This window comes from Aulonocara sp. 'chitande type north' Nkhata Bay, linkage group LG5 (assembly GCF_057382095.1).
Source record: "Aulonocara sp. 'chitande type north' Nkhata Bay isolate Kocher_YH1m ecotype deep benthic linkage group LG5, A_spYH_male_GT1.1, whole genome shotgun sequence".
NCBI lineage: Eukaryota > Metazoa > Chordata > Actinopteri > Cichliformes > Cichlidae > Aulonocara > Aulonocara sp. 'chitande type north' Nkhata Bay.
This window is the reverse complement of record NC_141348.1, coordinates 22,478,355-22,492,577: the sequence shown is the minus strand read 5'-3', so window position 1 is coordinate 22,492,577 and position 14,223 is coordinate 22,478,355. Positions and strand designations below refer to the sequence as shown.

At 41.5% G+C, this 14,223-nt stretch overlaps 3 protein-coding genes across 3 annotated transcripts; 1 reads left to right on the top strand and 2 right to left on the bottom strand.

Annotated features, from left to right (window-relative positions):
* Nucleotides 1–1,437: 1,437 nt before the first annotated feature.
* On the bottom strand, nt 1,438–7,991 carry LOC147330537 (sorting nexin-5). Its single transcript, XM_086294210.1, has 14 exons — nt 7,782–7,991; nt 7,445–7,555; nt 7,209–7,316; nt 5,198–5,258; nt 4,959–5,083; nt 3,495–3,578; nt 3,340–3,414; nt 3,214–3,244; nt 2,946–3,033; nt 2,780–2,819; nt 2,611–2,697; nt 2,363–2,452; nt 2,136–2,201; nt 1,438–2,004 (listed from the first exon to the last, which is right to left on the bottom strand). The coding sequence occupies exons 1-14, from the start codon at nt 7,785–7,787 to the stop codon at nt 1,867–1,869; spliced, it is 1,110 nt and encodes a 369-aa protein (XP_086150336.1). The 5' UTR covers nt 7,788–7,991; the 3' UTR covers nt 1,438–1,866.
* A 247-nt stretch (nt 7,992–8,238) lies between these two features.
* On the bottom strand, nt 8,239–10,330 carry LOC147330536 (dnaJ homolog subfamily B member 9-like). The gene is made up of 2 exons (XM_086292180.1): nt 9,249–10,330; nt 8,239–8,618 (listed from the first exon to the last, which is right to left on the bottom strand). The coding sequence occupies exons 1-2, from the start codon at nt 9,478–9,480 to the stop codon at nt 8,323–8,325; spliced, it is 528 nt and encodes a 175-aa protein (XP_086148306.1). The 5' UTR covers nt 9,481–10,330; the 3' UTR covers nt 8,239–8,322.
* On the top strand, nt 9,560–13,861 carry zc3h10 (zinc finger CCCH-type containing 10). The gene is made up of 3 exons (XM_086292179.1): nt 9,560–10,102; nt 10,479–11,767; nt 12,818–13,861. Exons 2-3 carry the CDS (start codon nt 10,622–10,624, stop codon nt 13,328–13,330), a joined length of 1,659 nt encoding a protein of 552 aa, XP_086148305.1. The 5' UTR covers nt 9,560–10,102; nt 10,479–10,621; the 3' UTR covers nt 13,331–13,861.
* Nucleotides 13,862–14,223: the final 362 nt, after the last annotated feature.

Here is a 14,223-nt window from a genome sequence, read left to right as displayed (position 1 = left end):
TTGAAAGCGTTTCCTTTAATTATTTTGAGCAGTGAATATCTCGTTGTAGCATTTTTTGAATGTTTAAGTAGACCTACAGTAGGTGATCTGATTTTTGCACCACCATCAGATGAAGGTTTTCCTGGGAGAAATCTCAAATATTTTAATAACTTGATCAACCGTTTCTCTCACATGTCACATGAAGCAGAGCCTCGGAGAAATATGTTGGATCCATGTGAACAGATTGCTAGGAATAATGTACACTCATAATTGTATGAGTTTATTGATCCCCTGCTTTTAGTCCTAGCAGCAGTAAGATGTCCAAGAACTAGATGGATGAGATTTTTTTTCCCAGCAGCCATTTAGACAAGAAATATCTGGTAAACCCAGGTGCTTCATAGCACATAAATTTAATGCTCTGTACCCACTGAACACCTGTGTTTACCTGCTATTTCATGGCAAAGTGGCTGCTGTGAAATAGGCCTGTCTGGAGATTAGTACTGACCTCCTCGGATGAACGCTGGACCTTTGTGCTATTTGAAGATCAATTCTTTGAAAATTATGTTTTAAATCTCCTTAACTGTAGAAAATGATAACAAGGTTACATGCAGAACCAAAAAGGGTTAACATTGCAATCTTATACATGAGCACATCGGCACTTAGGTCTCTTGAAAATGAGATTGCACTTAATGAATTTCTCAAGAGACCACCCTCAAAAAGGTACAATGGTGGATGTTTTTAACACAATCTATGCAGGTTAGGAATATTTTTTCATTGGTAAGCATCTGCCTGAGGTTGAAGAAGGGCAGTAATTGTGAGGGTGGAAGATAGCGATATAAAATGATCTCAGGTTGTCAGACCGTGAGGGAAATGTATCACAAGGGGATGAGAGCATGCCCTCTAATGCCAAATGCAGGCAGTCTTTCACTGCAAGCCACAACGATACCAAGTCCTTCCCCTCGTTTTTTTTTTTTTTTATCAGTTTGGGAGGAAACTCTTAGCATTGCATTACATCCTTTAATTCCTTTGTTAGCTAAATCGCTTTTCCATCCTCTCTTCTTAAGAGGACACTCATCTTTCTTCCTGACTTATTCCTTAGGATGCAAACCATTACTCCTAATTCTGCCAGCTAAGAGATCACAGGTCACAAGAGAGGCAATGAAGAACACAGCAGGACTGAGATATGAACCTACAGGCCTACATCAGCAGATATTGAGACTATATTAGAAAATTTTAGCTTATGTGTATCATGGCAAACCTTACAAGAGATCTTAATGGTGTCAAAAAATGTTCAAAGAGATTTTCAAAGAGCCAGAATCATTTCAAAAAGGCCAACACAGGCTGTCCTTGCTGCCATGTCCTTGCAGAAGCAGTCAAACCAACTGATTAATGATCCAGGAGTAAGAAACACACACAGAGGCAAGCAGGTACTTTGGGAATCAATTCATCACACTTTATTTTGTGTGACCCCAGCTGATGTACTGGCTAGAGAGCAGCACAATACATTCTCAGCACAAACGCAGCAGTGCAATATAGAACACATAAACCTTCGCTCACGCACGGCAGTGTTATTGGATGATGAAACCCACTGATAAGATCTCAAAACAATCATTTCTACCTGGATTTTATTGGAGTGAGTACATCTTAATAGAGAATGGGGGAAAATAAGAAAGCGTGTGTGTGTGTGTGTGTGTGTGTGTGTGTGTGTGTGTGTGTGTGTGAGAAATTATCAGCAGAGCCATCCTTTCTCCGTTGCTTACATTTCCCTATTTACACTCAATAAAGCATCAAACTGCAGCACAACACAGTGAAGGACAGGTTTGGGTTGCTCCGTGCTATGATTAGATTTACTGAGGATGCTAATTTGAGAGGGTGCCAGAGAGGTCACTAGGCCATTCCCCTAAAGACTTCCAGATGCTGGTTGAACTGGTCAGCACTTTCTTTGGCTGTAAGAAGTTGCTTTTCACACCAACCAACCAGAGCCTGCTGCAGCATTTCCACGCGCGCTCCCTGAAAACGTACAATCTGAAAGAATCACGTCACATCAATATTAATAGATGCAGAAAATGCATGGCAACAACATGAATTCAGCAAACCAATCCACTGTGGAAAGACACGTGAAAGTGTGGAATGCAGTTATTTATTGTGGACTTTACCTCCTGCTTAGCCACTCCAGAAGTGTGCTCAAACTCAGTCTCTGCTGCTTTCTTCACTTCTTCCATCTGATGAATATGAAGCGCATGTTATTATCATTAAGTCTACATCAGAAAGCCCACAACAAATGCTGTTTCCTCTTACTAACAGATACGTTGCTGACACCTGCTGGTTACAAGAAAATGTGCAGATCTGACCATGCTTTTAAAGTATGGGTGCAGACACTCACAGCAGCCTTCTTTACAGGTTTCGCCTTCTCTACGTTCCTTTGGGCATTCTCTAACTCCACTAGTTTGCAGGTTCTCCTGAAGAGCATCTCCTTTATTGGACATAATAATTGTGTTACACGCTGAACAATTTAGTCACAATATTCACTCCAAACATGTTGCATCTAACCAGAAATCTAAGATTCAATATAGGAAGGAAGGCAGCATGTATACGATGAGCATGAAATGATTGCAGAACTAGAAAACACACCCTTTCCGCCTCCTGATAACGTGACTCGAGGTCCAGGCCCAGTCCAAGAGTGTTCACGTTGTTCTCAGCAACACTCGTCATATTTTTCTGCCCACACACAAACACACGATGCGGCAAAGCACAAGTGCACTGCTGTTTGTGATGCTATTAGAAAAGACAAACAGCTTACCTTTATAGATTCAAACACTTCTGATAATTTCACACAAACCCTGTAAGAAAAGACACATATATACATGTATGCAGCTTTATCACAACTTATATGAATCATTCAGATGCTTTTCCTTTGAATACACATGATAATGGTGTGAGTCCAGTACTAATGTTTTTTTTCCAACCTAGAGAAAGCCTGTTTGTCAGGATCCTCGCCTGGTTCCACGCAGAGATGCAGAGCAGTTGAGAAGTGTCCACAGGCCACTGCTATTTCTGCAAGCAAACAGAGCACTCTAATACAACACATTGGATGAATTCAGCTGACACTGAGCCCCAAAAACATGTGTACATAACACCATAATTATCATCTGCTGAATCTGATCACACAAATCTTAAACAACATCGACGGATCAATTCTTTTTCTGTGCTTTCACACTTATATAATTTTCTTACTTTGCTCTGTTGCCACCACATCTAGGAATTTCTGCAAGAAGAAGGGAAATGTTTGGAAATCAAACTAAGAAAAGGAGACGACGACGACAAATAAACAGACCGAGAAGCAATAGGTGACCGTCTCACCTCAGCTGCAGTCTTGGTGCAGCCAGTTAGAACGAGGTTATGATCCCGTTCATTCTGAAAGAACTCATCCACATCCTGCAGACACGTTGATAACAGCATTAACCCCCCACTTTCTCTGGACACATTCTGCCTATATATGAGTCCCAGATGCGTACCTTATGGCCTTCTTTTCTCATCTCCTCCACAGCTTGACTCAGTCTGTTGAAAATGTTCTTCTTTACTTTCTGTCTGCCTGGAGGCTGAATGTAAGGACATAATAAAAGCTTAAATCATTTATCATTACACAGAATATCATAACATATCACAGCAAATGGCATTTTGTTATAAATGTCCATTGAAATATGCTGGTAAAATGTACAAGCTGAAAACTATTAAAGCTTAATAAAATAAACGTTTGGCCAGAATTCGACACACAGGAAACAAACGTATCATCGAGATGTAACACACGCAACACTGACTTTATATATTTCAAGATACTACGTTCCTTCTACATGTGTCTGTACAAGTCTTGTGCTGACCCTCATTTCCTGATATTTTGTGTCCAAGTAGCCAGACTTTCTTGTCATTTTTAAGGTTGTCCTAAGCAATAGTTCTCCAGGCTTTCTGAAAATCTTTGAAAGTTTTTCTTTGGGCACTGGTTGCTTTTTCACTCATTTTCAGTACAGTCCTTGTACCTGACCATATTAAGCCACTTATGAGTGGCCTATGAATAATTCAAGCATAAAAAGAGCACCTAATTCGAGGGTTGAACCAGTGTTGGGGCTACTTGTGACAAAAACACGTCATTTGTTTCCACTTCTTCAGCTGAATTAATGAAAAATATCCAAAGATAACAGTCTGACAGGCCTCAGTGGCAACAGTTCTTATAAAGTGAATGTCTATAGCCAATGTAAAACATGTAAAACAAGGTGGAACAAAAGGAGGGCAACATCCAAAGAAGAGCTTTAAATGTCTTTAAAGAAATCTGGACAACTGAACACTACTTGAAGAAATGATAAGAAAGCTTATCTAAGAGAGTTCAGGCTGTGTTGAAGACTAAAGGTTCTCATATCAAATAGTGACTATCAATCTTTTTAGAATTGCACAAACTCTGCTTTGGCTTTATAGACTGTATTTCCATGTATGTTTGTGCATTTGTATGACAATTTTCTACCTTCTTTACACTACAAGCCACACTGACCACAGTTACAGTGCTTCTTATTGTATATGCAGTGCTATCAGCATCACACACATCTAACCACTGACCTGATTATTAGACACCCTGCTCTAACCCAAACAACCACCTTCTTGTAACAAGAACTGTATGCTGGCTATTTACAGGGTGATATCTGACTGATGTGAATTCATCAGTAGAGGTTACATACGCAAACTCTCACCCTTTTAAAAAACTTTTCTTTTGTGGATACAATCTCATTTGGAAGGCCATATATATTTATATATAAAGAGCCGAATGAATGAGTACTGTCACATGGATCTCTATCACGTTGGTGAAAGTTTAACCATTTATTGTCAGTCTCCCGCATCACAAGGTTTCACGTGACAACCTGTTGTAACATGAGATTCTAGCTCTAAAGTTGAAGCTTGGCAAAGCTGCCAAAAAGCTGTTTCTGTTCACTTACATCCGAGCTGGTCAGAAAGACCTCCACGGCTTTATTTTTGCTGAGTATGCTGTGTGCAGCAACCTGCTGCAGGAACGTTTCTAATGCTTTACAGTAGGGCTGACACTCTCCTAAAGCAAGGAAACCTGCAAGCAAACTATTGACATTTTAACCACACCACTTCACATCACATTTGACACTGTACATCAGAACTGGGAAGTGTTTGTCTTTGTGCACAGGCAGTCTTCAGATGTACTCACCAAGCTGTTTTATAGATCTGGGAGATGCATTCACCTGGGGCTTTGCAGGAAGAGGAGGGAACTTGAAAAAGAAGACAATATTATTTTATACAAAATTTTTTATCCCATTATTTGTCTCTTAAAACATGTCTTAAATACGAGCTTGTGAAAGTTTCGTGCATTTTAAAGTTACTCTGTGCTTAGATCCGTTGCGATATGCAAACTCTATGCACTATATCAGATATTACACAATGTGCTTGTGTAATACATTACAAGGAACATCAACACACACTGTCATAGTAGGAAATAACATAAAAAAAATACACCCTGATGGTGTACTGTTGACTTTCTTTGAAAAAAGTAGTCCCTACATTGTTTACTTAATTCCCCACAGTACTGGGGCAGCTGGCAAAAATAGCAACGATAAAATCAGTTGATTACAAAAGAGGAGGACACAGGAAGGAAAAGCAGGAAGGACTTTAAACCACAAAAGCAGTACAATCATAGCAAGAAGAAAGTACGCTCTTTTAATTCTTTACATACCAGGACACAATAAAAGTCATCTGGTCCTTGGCAGGTTTAAATAATTTAACTTTAAACTCATCATTATCATTATTTAAACACAACCTCAAATACACAACAATACATGACATATTACACTGTGTCTTTATTCATTTAACCTTTGTATGGTGTTCATGTTTTGGCTACTCAGCCCATGTTTGTGGGTCTGGGTGAATCCAGCGCATTTTGGGGGTTTTGAATCTATGCAGCCATAGAACTTTGTGTACAAATACTTAACAGATGTTCACTTTATCCCAGTTCCAAGAAATTCATCAGAATTGCATCAGCAATAGTGGTTGCTCATCAGTCTGGGAAGGGTTATGAGGCTACTACCAGAGAATTTGAAGTTCATCTTTTTTTCTGTGAGAAAGCTTATTGACAAGTTCAAGCCATCTGCCAATATTCCCAGGAGTGGGCATCCCACCCAGCCCACCAGGGCTGACTGCAATCTATGGAAAAATCTCAAGAGCTAGCCTTTTAAATGTTAAAGGTCAGGAGTAAATTTAGAAAAAGACTCAACAAATATGGGTTGTTTGGAAAGTTTGCAAGGAGAAAGCCTCTTCTCGCACAGCTTAGCATTGTTGCATTAGTACAAATCACAAGACTTTGGGAACAATATCCTTCAGACAGACAAGGCCACAGTGGAGATGTTTGGCCATAATGTGCAGTGCCACATTTGGACAAATAAAATCAAACACAGCATATCAAGACAAACACCTCCTAACAACTGCTAAACATGGTGGTGGAGGAGAGATGCTTTTTGTACACCAAAGAATTCTAGAGTCAGATGTGAGGCCATCTGTCCAACAGCTAAAAATGCCCCAAACTGGGTCCTACAACAGGACAATGATCCTGAGCACAGAAGCAAATCTGTGACAGAAGGGCTAAAAAGGAAAAGAAAGAAAAGATGTTACAACGACCCAAAGTCAAGACATCAGCCTGACCTAAATGCTGTGGTGGGACCTTAAAAGAGCTGTGCATAAATGAATGCCTAAAAATCTTGATGAAATTACATTATAAAGAAGAATGGGTCTACATTTCTCCACAATAATGTAAAAGACTGACAAAGTCTTACAGAAAAACATTATTCCAAATTATTCCTGCCAAAAGGTGGTTCTACAAGCTATATAATCAACGGTTGTACTTAGTTTTTCTCACACTGCTTCTGCTTGGCAGAGTTTTTGTTACATAAATGATGTCATTCTGTAATATGTCATGTGCTATTGTTCATGTGAGGTTGTACCTACCTGATTGAAGAACTTCTAAGGACTGGATAATTTATTATATCCTGACATTCAAATACAAGAACTTAAAGAGGGTTTACTTTTTTTTTTAACCACGACTGTTTCTTGGATAGAAACACCACACAAATTCAACATTTGTGGCACTAAAGCCACCAGTACTCCAGCCCTGACCCTGTTACTGTCAAATAAGCACATACAAGCTACATTAAAGAATAACAAGTACTGACTATGACTCCCTGTATTCCTGGCACATCCCCCTGAGAGAACAAGTGCTGCTGCAGCCATTCAAAATCCTCATAGGTCCGGTCCACATGGTATTCCCCTGTACCAGAGAGCTGGAACAGAAAGGAAAGACAACCAACTGCTTTTGGAAAATCATAATTCAAATAAATAAGCTGACAGATTCTATGGTTCTTGTGTCATTTGCCTGGATCTAACCAGATGACAGTCTAATGAATCTCACCTTTTGAGATACGATGATAAAGGTGAGAGTGTCCCCGTCTTTCAACACCTCTGTAACTTTGATGCTGTCGTCATGGACACTCAGAACAGATGCAGTTTCTTTCACTTCTTCCTGCAATTAAAAAAACAAAGCGGTCAAAAGCAGTACAGCACAGCAGAAGCAGTCTAATGGTATCTGTACAGGCTGAGATTAAAGTCGCTTTCATGCTCAAACTAAATTTAAAGGGAGAAAAAAAATGTAATTCAGCACACACTGTACTCATGTCTGCGAGGAGTAAACGCCTGTCACATGACACTCAGAGGCTTACAAATCCTGCAAAATCTACAGGCATACTCACCATCATTGTCAGCTTTGCAAACTAGCAGTCTGTCTTTTATCTGCCTTTGTGGTTTGTCCTTTTAGCGTGATAAAAGTACATAAAACTGGAAAGAGCTCTTGCCTGTTGCCTTTTAGTCTGCTCGAGCTCCAAGTGTTGAGAATGCACAGGATATCCTTTGGGTCAAAGTGCACAATGGTCCCATGAGAAATGGAGTAAAACTGTGCCAAATCTAAAGTGCTGGCGCAAGGAAAAAGATGAGTAAATGGCGTGTGAGTAACTCTGGACCTTCGACACACCCACACAGGAAAAGTGGCATAACGGCTCAGTCGGTTATCTAGCAGCCAGCCTTACAACCCCACAGCTGCTGAATTTATAAGTGAGACCATAAAAGGGGGAAGAATGTAAACAGGTTCAAAGGGTCTGTTTAGGTGATTTTTTTTACATAATGAATACAAGAAACAGATACTGAGAGAGCATTTTAGACAGAATACTTTATTATTGATAAAAGAAAACATGCTAAAAGGTAACAGTCATTCCAAGCACAGGGAGAAAAAAACTTTTAGAAGTAGTACTCTTCTTCATATTCATCTGGATCTCCAAAATAAAAGCTAAATCTTTCCCCTTCAAAACTGTAGTGATCATAACGACCATCCTCCTCATCCTCTTCCTGGTGAAAGCGCCACTGTCCACCAAAGAGACTGTCATCAAAGTCGTGGAAGAAGTCTGGGAAGCTGAAGTGGAAGCTTGTCTGATACTCATCCTCAGGCTTGAGTAGGTCCTCATTTTTCAGGAAAGCTCCGTGGCCCACATGGTCATACGCCCTCCTTTGCTCCTTGTTTGAGAGGACTCTGTAGGCTAAGGAAACACAGTTAGAGGGGAAAAGGTCAACTTTGGTGATGGAGGGGTGTGGTTGCAAACAAGCAACCACAACGCCTCGGCACCTTGCAGTCACTGACTCAATTATGAACTAGTCTGTGTACCAAAGTCCTCTAGAGTCAAATAGTAAAGCTAAAGCTGCCCAGACACCAACCTGTGTGAAATGTTAGAGAGTAGTGAGCTACATTTAACTAAACTAGCAGCTTAACTTCATTTTGCAAGAGCCAGCTGGCCTCCAGTTATTTACATCTTTTTTTTTTTTTGATGGGAATAGCAAGTACATTTTTGCACTTTTGCCAGGAAGAACAGCGGTTTTTTTAATCAGGGGGATTTTTTTTTCTGAAATCACACATTCCTTTAGTTTTTAACATAATTTTTAATTTAATTTTAACCATTTTCAAACCTTTTTTCTGAGTAGTTTCAGTTAACTAAACTCCATTTTGTGGCTTTGTTGTTCCTCAGCTTCTTCCAGAGTGAAGTAATTTTCAGTTTACTACAAAATATTATACTAATGATAATGATGATAATAGTAATAAAACTCCTCACTTATTTACACTGTAAAATGTAAACGTTTCCGTGTGTCGGATGAAGCATCCTTTCATCCTTTACCTTCAGCAATCTCCCTGAAGGTCTTCTCAGCATCTGCGCTCTTGTTCTTATCAGGGTGGTACTTCACGGCCAGTTTTCGGAAAGACTTTTTTATCTCGCTGTCCGTTGCTGTTGGCTCAACATGAAGAGTGTCGTAGTAATTTCTGTTTATCACTTCGGACAGGGCTTCAGATAGACAGAGCAGCAGAAGCATGCAGAGTCGCAGCCAGTAGGAAGCACCTTGCGCTGCCATGTTGAGGAGCGCCCCAGCACAGAGAGCGTGAGGAGGAACTCAAAACAAACGTCGTCATGTGCACAACAGTTTATCTGGAAGTGTGGCAGACCTTGTGGTTTAGCGTCTCATTTTCATATCCACACAACGCCGTAAAGTCTCCAGTCAGCACTGCTTGTAGTAAAAGTACACCAAAAGTATCAGTTGTTGGTGTATTTACGACAATTTCTATGGAGCTTACGACAAAAACTGTGATACACGGGCACGAAAGAAAAAGTGACCTCGTTCACAGACTGTGCAAGACTCCGTGAATCCAACTTTACGTCGTGCACGAAATTATTTCGTGGTTTTAAAAATGAACAAATTGTGAACACGCTAAGGTGGTGTTCCGCATTTCCACCAATAGAGGGCAGAAAATCCCAATCAGCGAAAAAATAAGGAAGACGCCGGCGCTCTTCTTCGTTGGTATTGAAAGCTGCATTAAGAAATGTGGTAAACAGCACCAGGGCCTCGAGGAACCGCTAAAATAAAGCAAGTTTTTTGCTTTTGTTAGCAGCGGTGTCTGTTGACTCAGTTAGAGGAAGTTGTTTCTTCGTGGAAGCTTCTCAGCTGTACTTTGGAACCTTCTCTATCCTTCGATTTGGTAAGACTGCAGTAGTACCCAGTTAGCTAGATGTTCGCTAGCCATTAGCTACCCAGGGTAGACGACGGTTTCGTAGTAACATTTAGGCTAACTTATTCTGGAATATAATATAATACGACAGAGTATGCATTATTTACTGGTTGAAATCAGTTCCATTCAATTTAGTTGATGTTTTGTTGTGTTTTACCAAAGAACCATGTAAACAGAAGCAGGGCTATTTATTGTTTACGATGTGTTGTCACGTGCTAAATTTCTGTCCTTACCTTGTCTAAGGTAATCATATACATGTCCTGTTGTCTTACATGCCGATATTCAAATCTCCCGTTTTAGTTCTATCGCCAGTATCTCATGCTGGGTTCGTGTTTTTGTCTTGCAGGTAATTAAACAGCAGATTGCAATACTTCGAGTGTGAAGAAACAATTAATGACTACTTCTGTGTATGTGAATGTTTGCCAGCTCACATTTGCCAGTCCCAAACACACATGAGTGCTCCTTTCTCCTTGAGCTGGGCCGAGCGCCATGCCTGACCGGGACAGTTCCTACCTGTCAGGTGGTGGTGGGAGTGGTGGTAGTCTGGGTGAAGAAGGGGGACCCGGGTCTGGTTTGGCAGGGAGTGCAGCAGAGGGCAGAGGAGGTTCGGGAAGTAGTGTCGGAGGAAGCGTCTCTGGCTCTGGGGGTATGGGTGGAGGAGGAGCGCTCGGAAATGGCAACAGCTATGGGAACGGTGGAGGCCAAGGTGCGGGACTGGCCTTGGATGGCGTCTGCCGGGACTTCATACGCAATGTTTGCAAGAGAGGAAAGCGCTGTCGCTTCAGACACCCAGACTTTAACGAGGTACCAGACTTGGGAGTGCAGAAGAACGAATTCATCTTTTGTCACGATCATCAAAATAAGGAGTGCATGCGCTCCAACTGTCGCTTTGTCCACGGATCCAAAGAGGATGAGGACTATTACAAGAAGACGGGAGAGTTACCTCTCAGACTAAGAGGGAAAGTTGCTGCACGGCTAGGCCTCTCCCCCATGGATCTCCCCCATAGCCGTGGTGAGGTTCCCATCTGTAGAGACTTCCTGAAAGGAGAGTGCCAGAGGGGCAATAAATGTAAATTTCGCCATGTCAAAAAAGACTGTGAATATGAACCAACCAGGGTTGGAGTGGGTGGCGTTATGGGGCCAGGTGTCAGTGGCATTGTGAATGCTGTAGGAGGCATGGGTGGAGGAGGAGGTGCTTGCGGAGGAATGCAGGGACTTGTGGGAGGTGGCGCAGGGGGTGGAGGTAATATGATGGGGACCGGCTGCCCTGGCTTGGGTGGTTGCAGAGATCCAGGTATCTCAGGTCTTGGAGGAGTAGGAGGAAGTGGAATGAGTGGGTGTCTGTCCATAAGTTCATCTGGACAGCGACGTTATGACAGGAGCACATGCTCAATGTTTGATCCTCTGGTTGAAAGTGGTCTGTTTGATGCTGGTTGCCTGGAGACCTCTATGGACCACACCACTTTACAGTTAAAGAGGCGACGGTTGGAGGGGCTGCGTCTGACAGATGGGAGTGGAGGTGGGCTCTACGAGTTGGGAGTTCAAGCCACCTTGCCGCCTCGTCCTCTGGAGTACAGATTTCTAGAGGAAGAAAATTCCCTGCTAAGGAAGAGAGTGGAAGAATTGAAAAAGCAGGTAGGTATAAGAATCATAATATGACTTCCTGGGAATGGAGTCATGCCACTGATGCAGAATGTAAATGGCTTCAGTCATTTTTTTATTTTTTTTTACTGAGATACATGCAAAACAAGCATTGCCAAATTCCAACTAAACGGAAACTTTATCGAGGTGTTTTATGACACATCCTGGAAAGATTTTTCAACATGACAGGTTCAAAGAAAACGCCGATCCAAACAGCATCTCAGCGGTATATCCAAAAATCCACCAGAATGTTCGTCCCATGTTTGTTAGAAGTGTGATTAGGTGTCTTCTGACAGACTTGTATATTAAAATCCCAGCGATCAACAGTTTACATTAACATTACAATAAATTTTTAAATATAAGGTGAAAGGAGTTGGTGACAAAGGGGGACTTTATTTCATGTAGTTACAATTAAGCAAACTTTGCTGATCTAAACAAAGAGTCATCCAGGAACCTATTTATGTGTTGCTTCTTTGGAGGATGCTAATGACACATTTTTGTGTTGCTGGGCTTTTTTTCAACATTTAGATCCCATCATATCAGATGGGATCGAAATGTTGGAAAAGAACCCAGCAACACACTGTTAAAATGGTCAATGTTATTAGTAAGAACTGAGATCATCTGATGTCCAAAAGCACAGAGTTTAGACTGCTGTAAATGCTCTGCCTATTGAGTAGAATGGTGGACTTGAAGGGGAATGAGCTGAAATTGTTACTGAAGAGTTAATATGAAGTGAAGCTGTGCAGGAGTAAATGGGGAAGAATTTGTTTCCCCTTTAGTCACCTGACAAAAAGGCCCACTGGATGTTTTGGGGGTAAAAGGAAAAGACACTCTGTAACATCATGAGACACGCAAACACTCAGATTCTGCCGTTTTTAGCCTTCTGTCTCTGTAAAACTATGTGATAAGTTAACACGAAGTGTAAGACTACTTGTAAATGATTTCCTTTATATCTTTGCGTATTTCAAATATTTAATGTCTCTGTGTTTCCTGTCATGAACTTTCTGCCTGTTTATACTAAACTCTTTCTTATGTGTTTTTCAGGTTTCCAATCTCATTGCCACAAATGAGGTTCTCCTGGAGCAGAACGCCCAGTTCCGAAGCCAAGCCAAAGTGATGACACTGTCTTCAACTCCCGCACCCACTGAGCAGAATCTGGCGCCCCCCGTAGGTTCAGTGAGTTCCTACAACCATAGCATCGCCCAGACTCACACCACCTTGAGCAGTGCTCCATTACAGGCTCGGCCAGTCACCCAGCAAGACCTTGTAGCTCCCGCTGGTGCCCCTGCAGCCCCCCAAACCAATGCAGCCCCACCCACAGCTCCTCCACCACACCTCAATCCTGAGATAACCCCCCTCTCAGCCGCCCTCGCACAGACCATTGCCCAGGGAATGGCACCCCCTGTTTCTATGGCGCCAGTGGCAGTATCTGTGGCACCTGTGGCAGTGTCCATGACTCAGCCGATTCCCGGGATCACTATGAGTCACGCCACCACCCCAATGGTGTCGTACCCAATTGCAAGTCAAAGCATGAGGATCACAACCCTGCCACACTGAATGATTGCAGGGGCTGCAATACCAATGAGTCGAACTGGAAATGTACTTGAACTTTAATGGGTTTTGAATTTTTACACAGATGGATTTTTTTTCTGTGTATGAGACTCAGAAGACGTTTGAACAAAGAGAGATGTGTGATAGAGACACTTCGTTTTCTCCACCAGGGGTCAGGATAAATGCTTATCCTTCCCTAAATCAGAACTTTGTTCTATGGCAACGTTACAAATGTTGAGGGTTTTGGGGTTTTTTTGTTTTGTTTTCGCAGATTGACTGACACAATCCCTGGCAAAGGTCTTTGTACCAAAGGGATCTTTTCATACACACATACACTAAAAATGACAAGACTTAAAACTCATGCCGTCATCTGTGGTGTGTGAAATGTGAATCGTTTTGGCAAAGCTGCAGCGTTGTCCATCTAAAGACATTGGAAACAGTTTGTTTTTTTGTTTTGATTGTTCTGGTGTAAATTAATTTTGGTACTTTGCACATTTGAAACAAAACCAACAAAAAAAAAGAATTACAACCACTCAACAGTGAATCCTGTGTTTTCTGTCTTTTTACAGTTGCTTTTTTATGTTTACATATGTCATAAATGGATATATTTTCATGTTGAAGTGATATGAGTGCTCATGTTTATATCCTGTTGGTCTAGTTGTTTGGGAGGAGTCATGCTGTGTAAACTAGAGCTTAATCTCTGTTTAGTAACTTCATGTGCGTGTGGCTCTTTAAACAGCTAAAGTATCTGGCGTTGACTTCACACTCTGGGGCCTGGTGGGAGCGCTTCAAGTTGTATTTAGTTACTGTCAGTTTAGTATTTATGTAATCACGGCAAAGCAAATATTTCTGAAAACAATTACTTCAAAACCAGATATTGCACCTTCATACTAAACATG

What these genes read in the sequence shown, in the direction of transcription:
- LOC147330537 (XM_086294210.1), bottom strand. An exon ending in CAGATCTATAAAACAGCTTG is followed by an intron (nt 5,084 to 5,197) that starts GTGAGTACATCT and finishes GTTTGCTTGCAG; the next exon opens with GTTTCCTTGCTTTAGGAGAG. An exon ending in AACCTGTAAAGAAGGCTGCT is followed by an intron (nt 2,202 to 2,362) that starts GTGAGTGTCTGC and finishes CATATTCATCAG; the next exon opens with ATGGAAGAAGTGAAGAAAGC.
- LOC147330536 (XM_086292180.1), bottom strand. Translation starts at nt 9,480, where the DNA reads ATGGCAGCGCAAGGTGCTTCCTACTGGCTGCGACTCTGCATGCTTCTG. An exon ending in CTTCAGGGAGATTGCTGAAG is followed by an intron (nt 8,619 to 9,248) that starts GTAAAGGATGAA and finishes GTGTTTCCTTAG; the next exon opens with CCTACAGAGTCCTCTCAAAC.
- zc3h10 (XM_086292179.1), top strand. Translation starts at nt 10,622, where the DNA reads ATGCCTGACCGGGACAGTTCCTACCTGTCAGGTGGTGGTGGGAGTGGT. An exon ending in TGGAAGAATTGAAAAAGCAG is followed by an intron (nt 11,768 to 12,817) that starts GTAGGTATAAGA and finishes TGTGTTTTTCAG; the next exon opens with GTTTCCAATCTCATTGCCAC.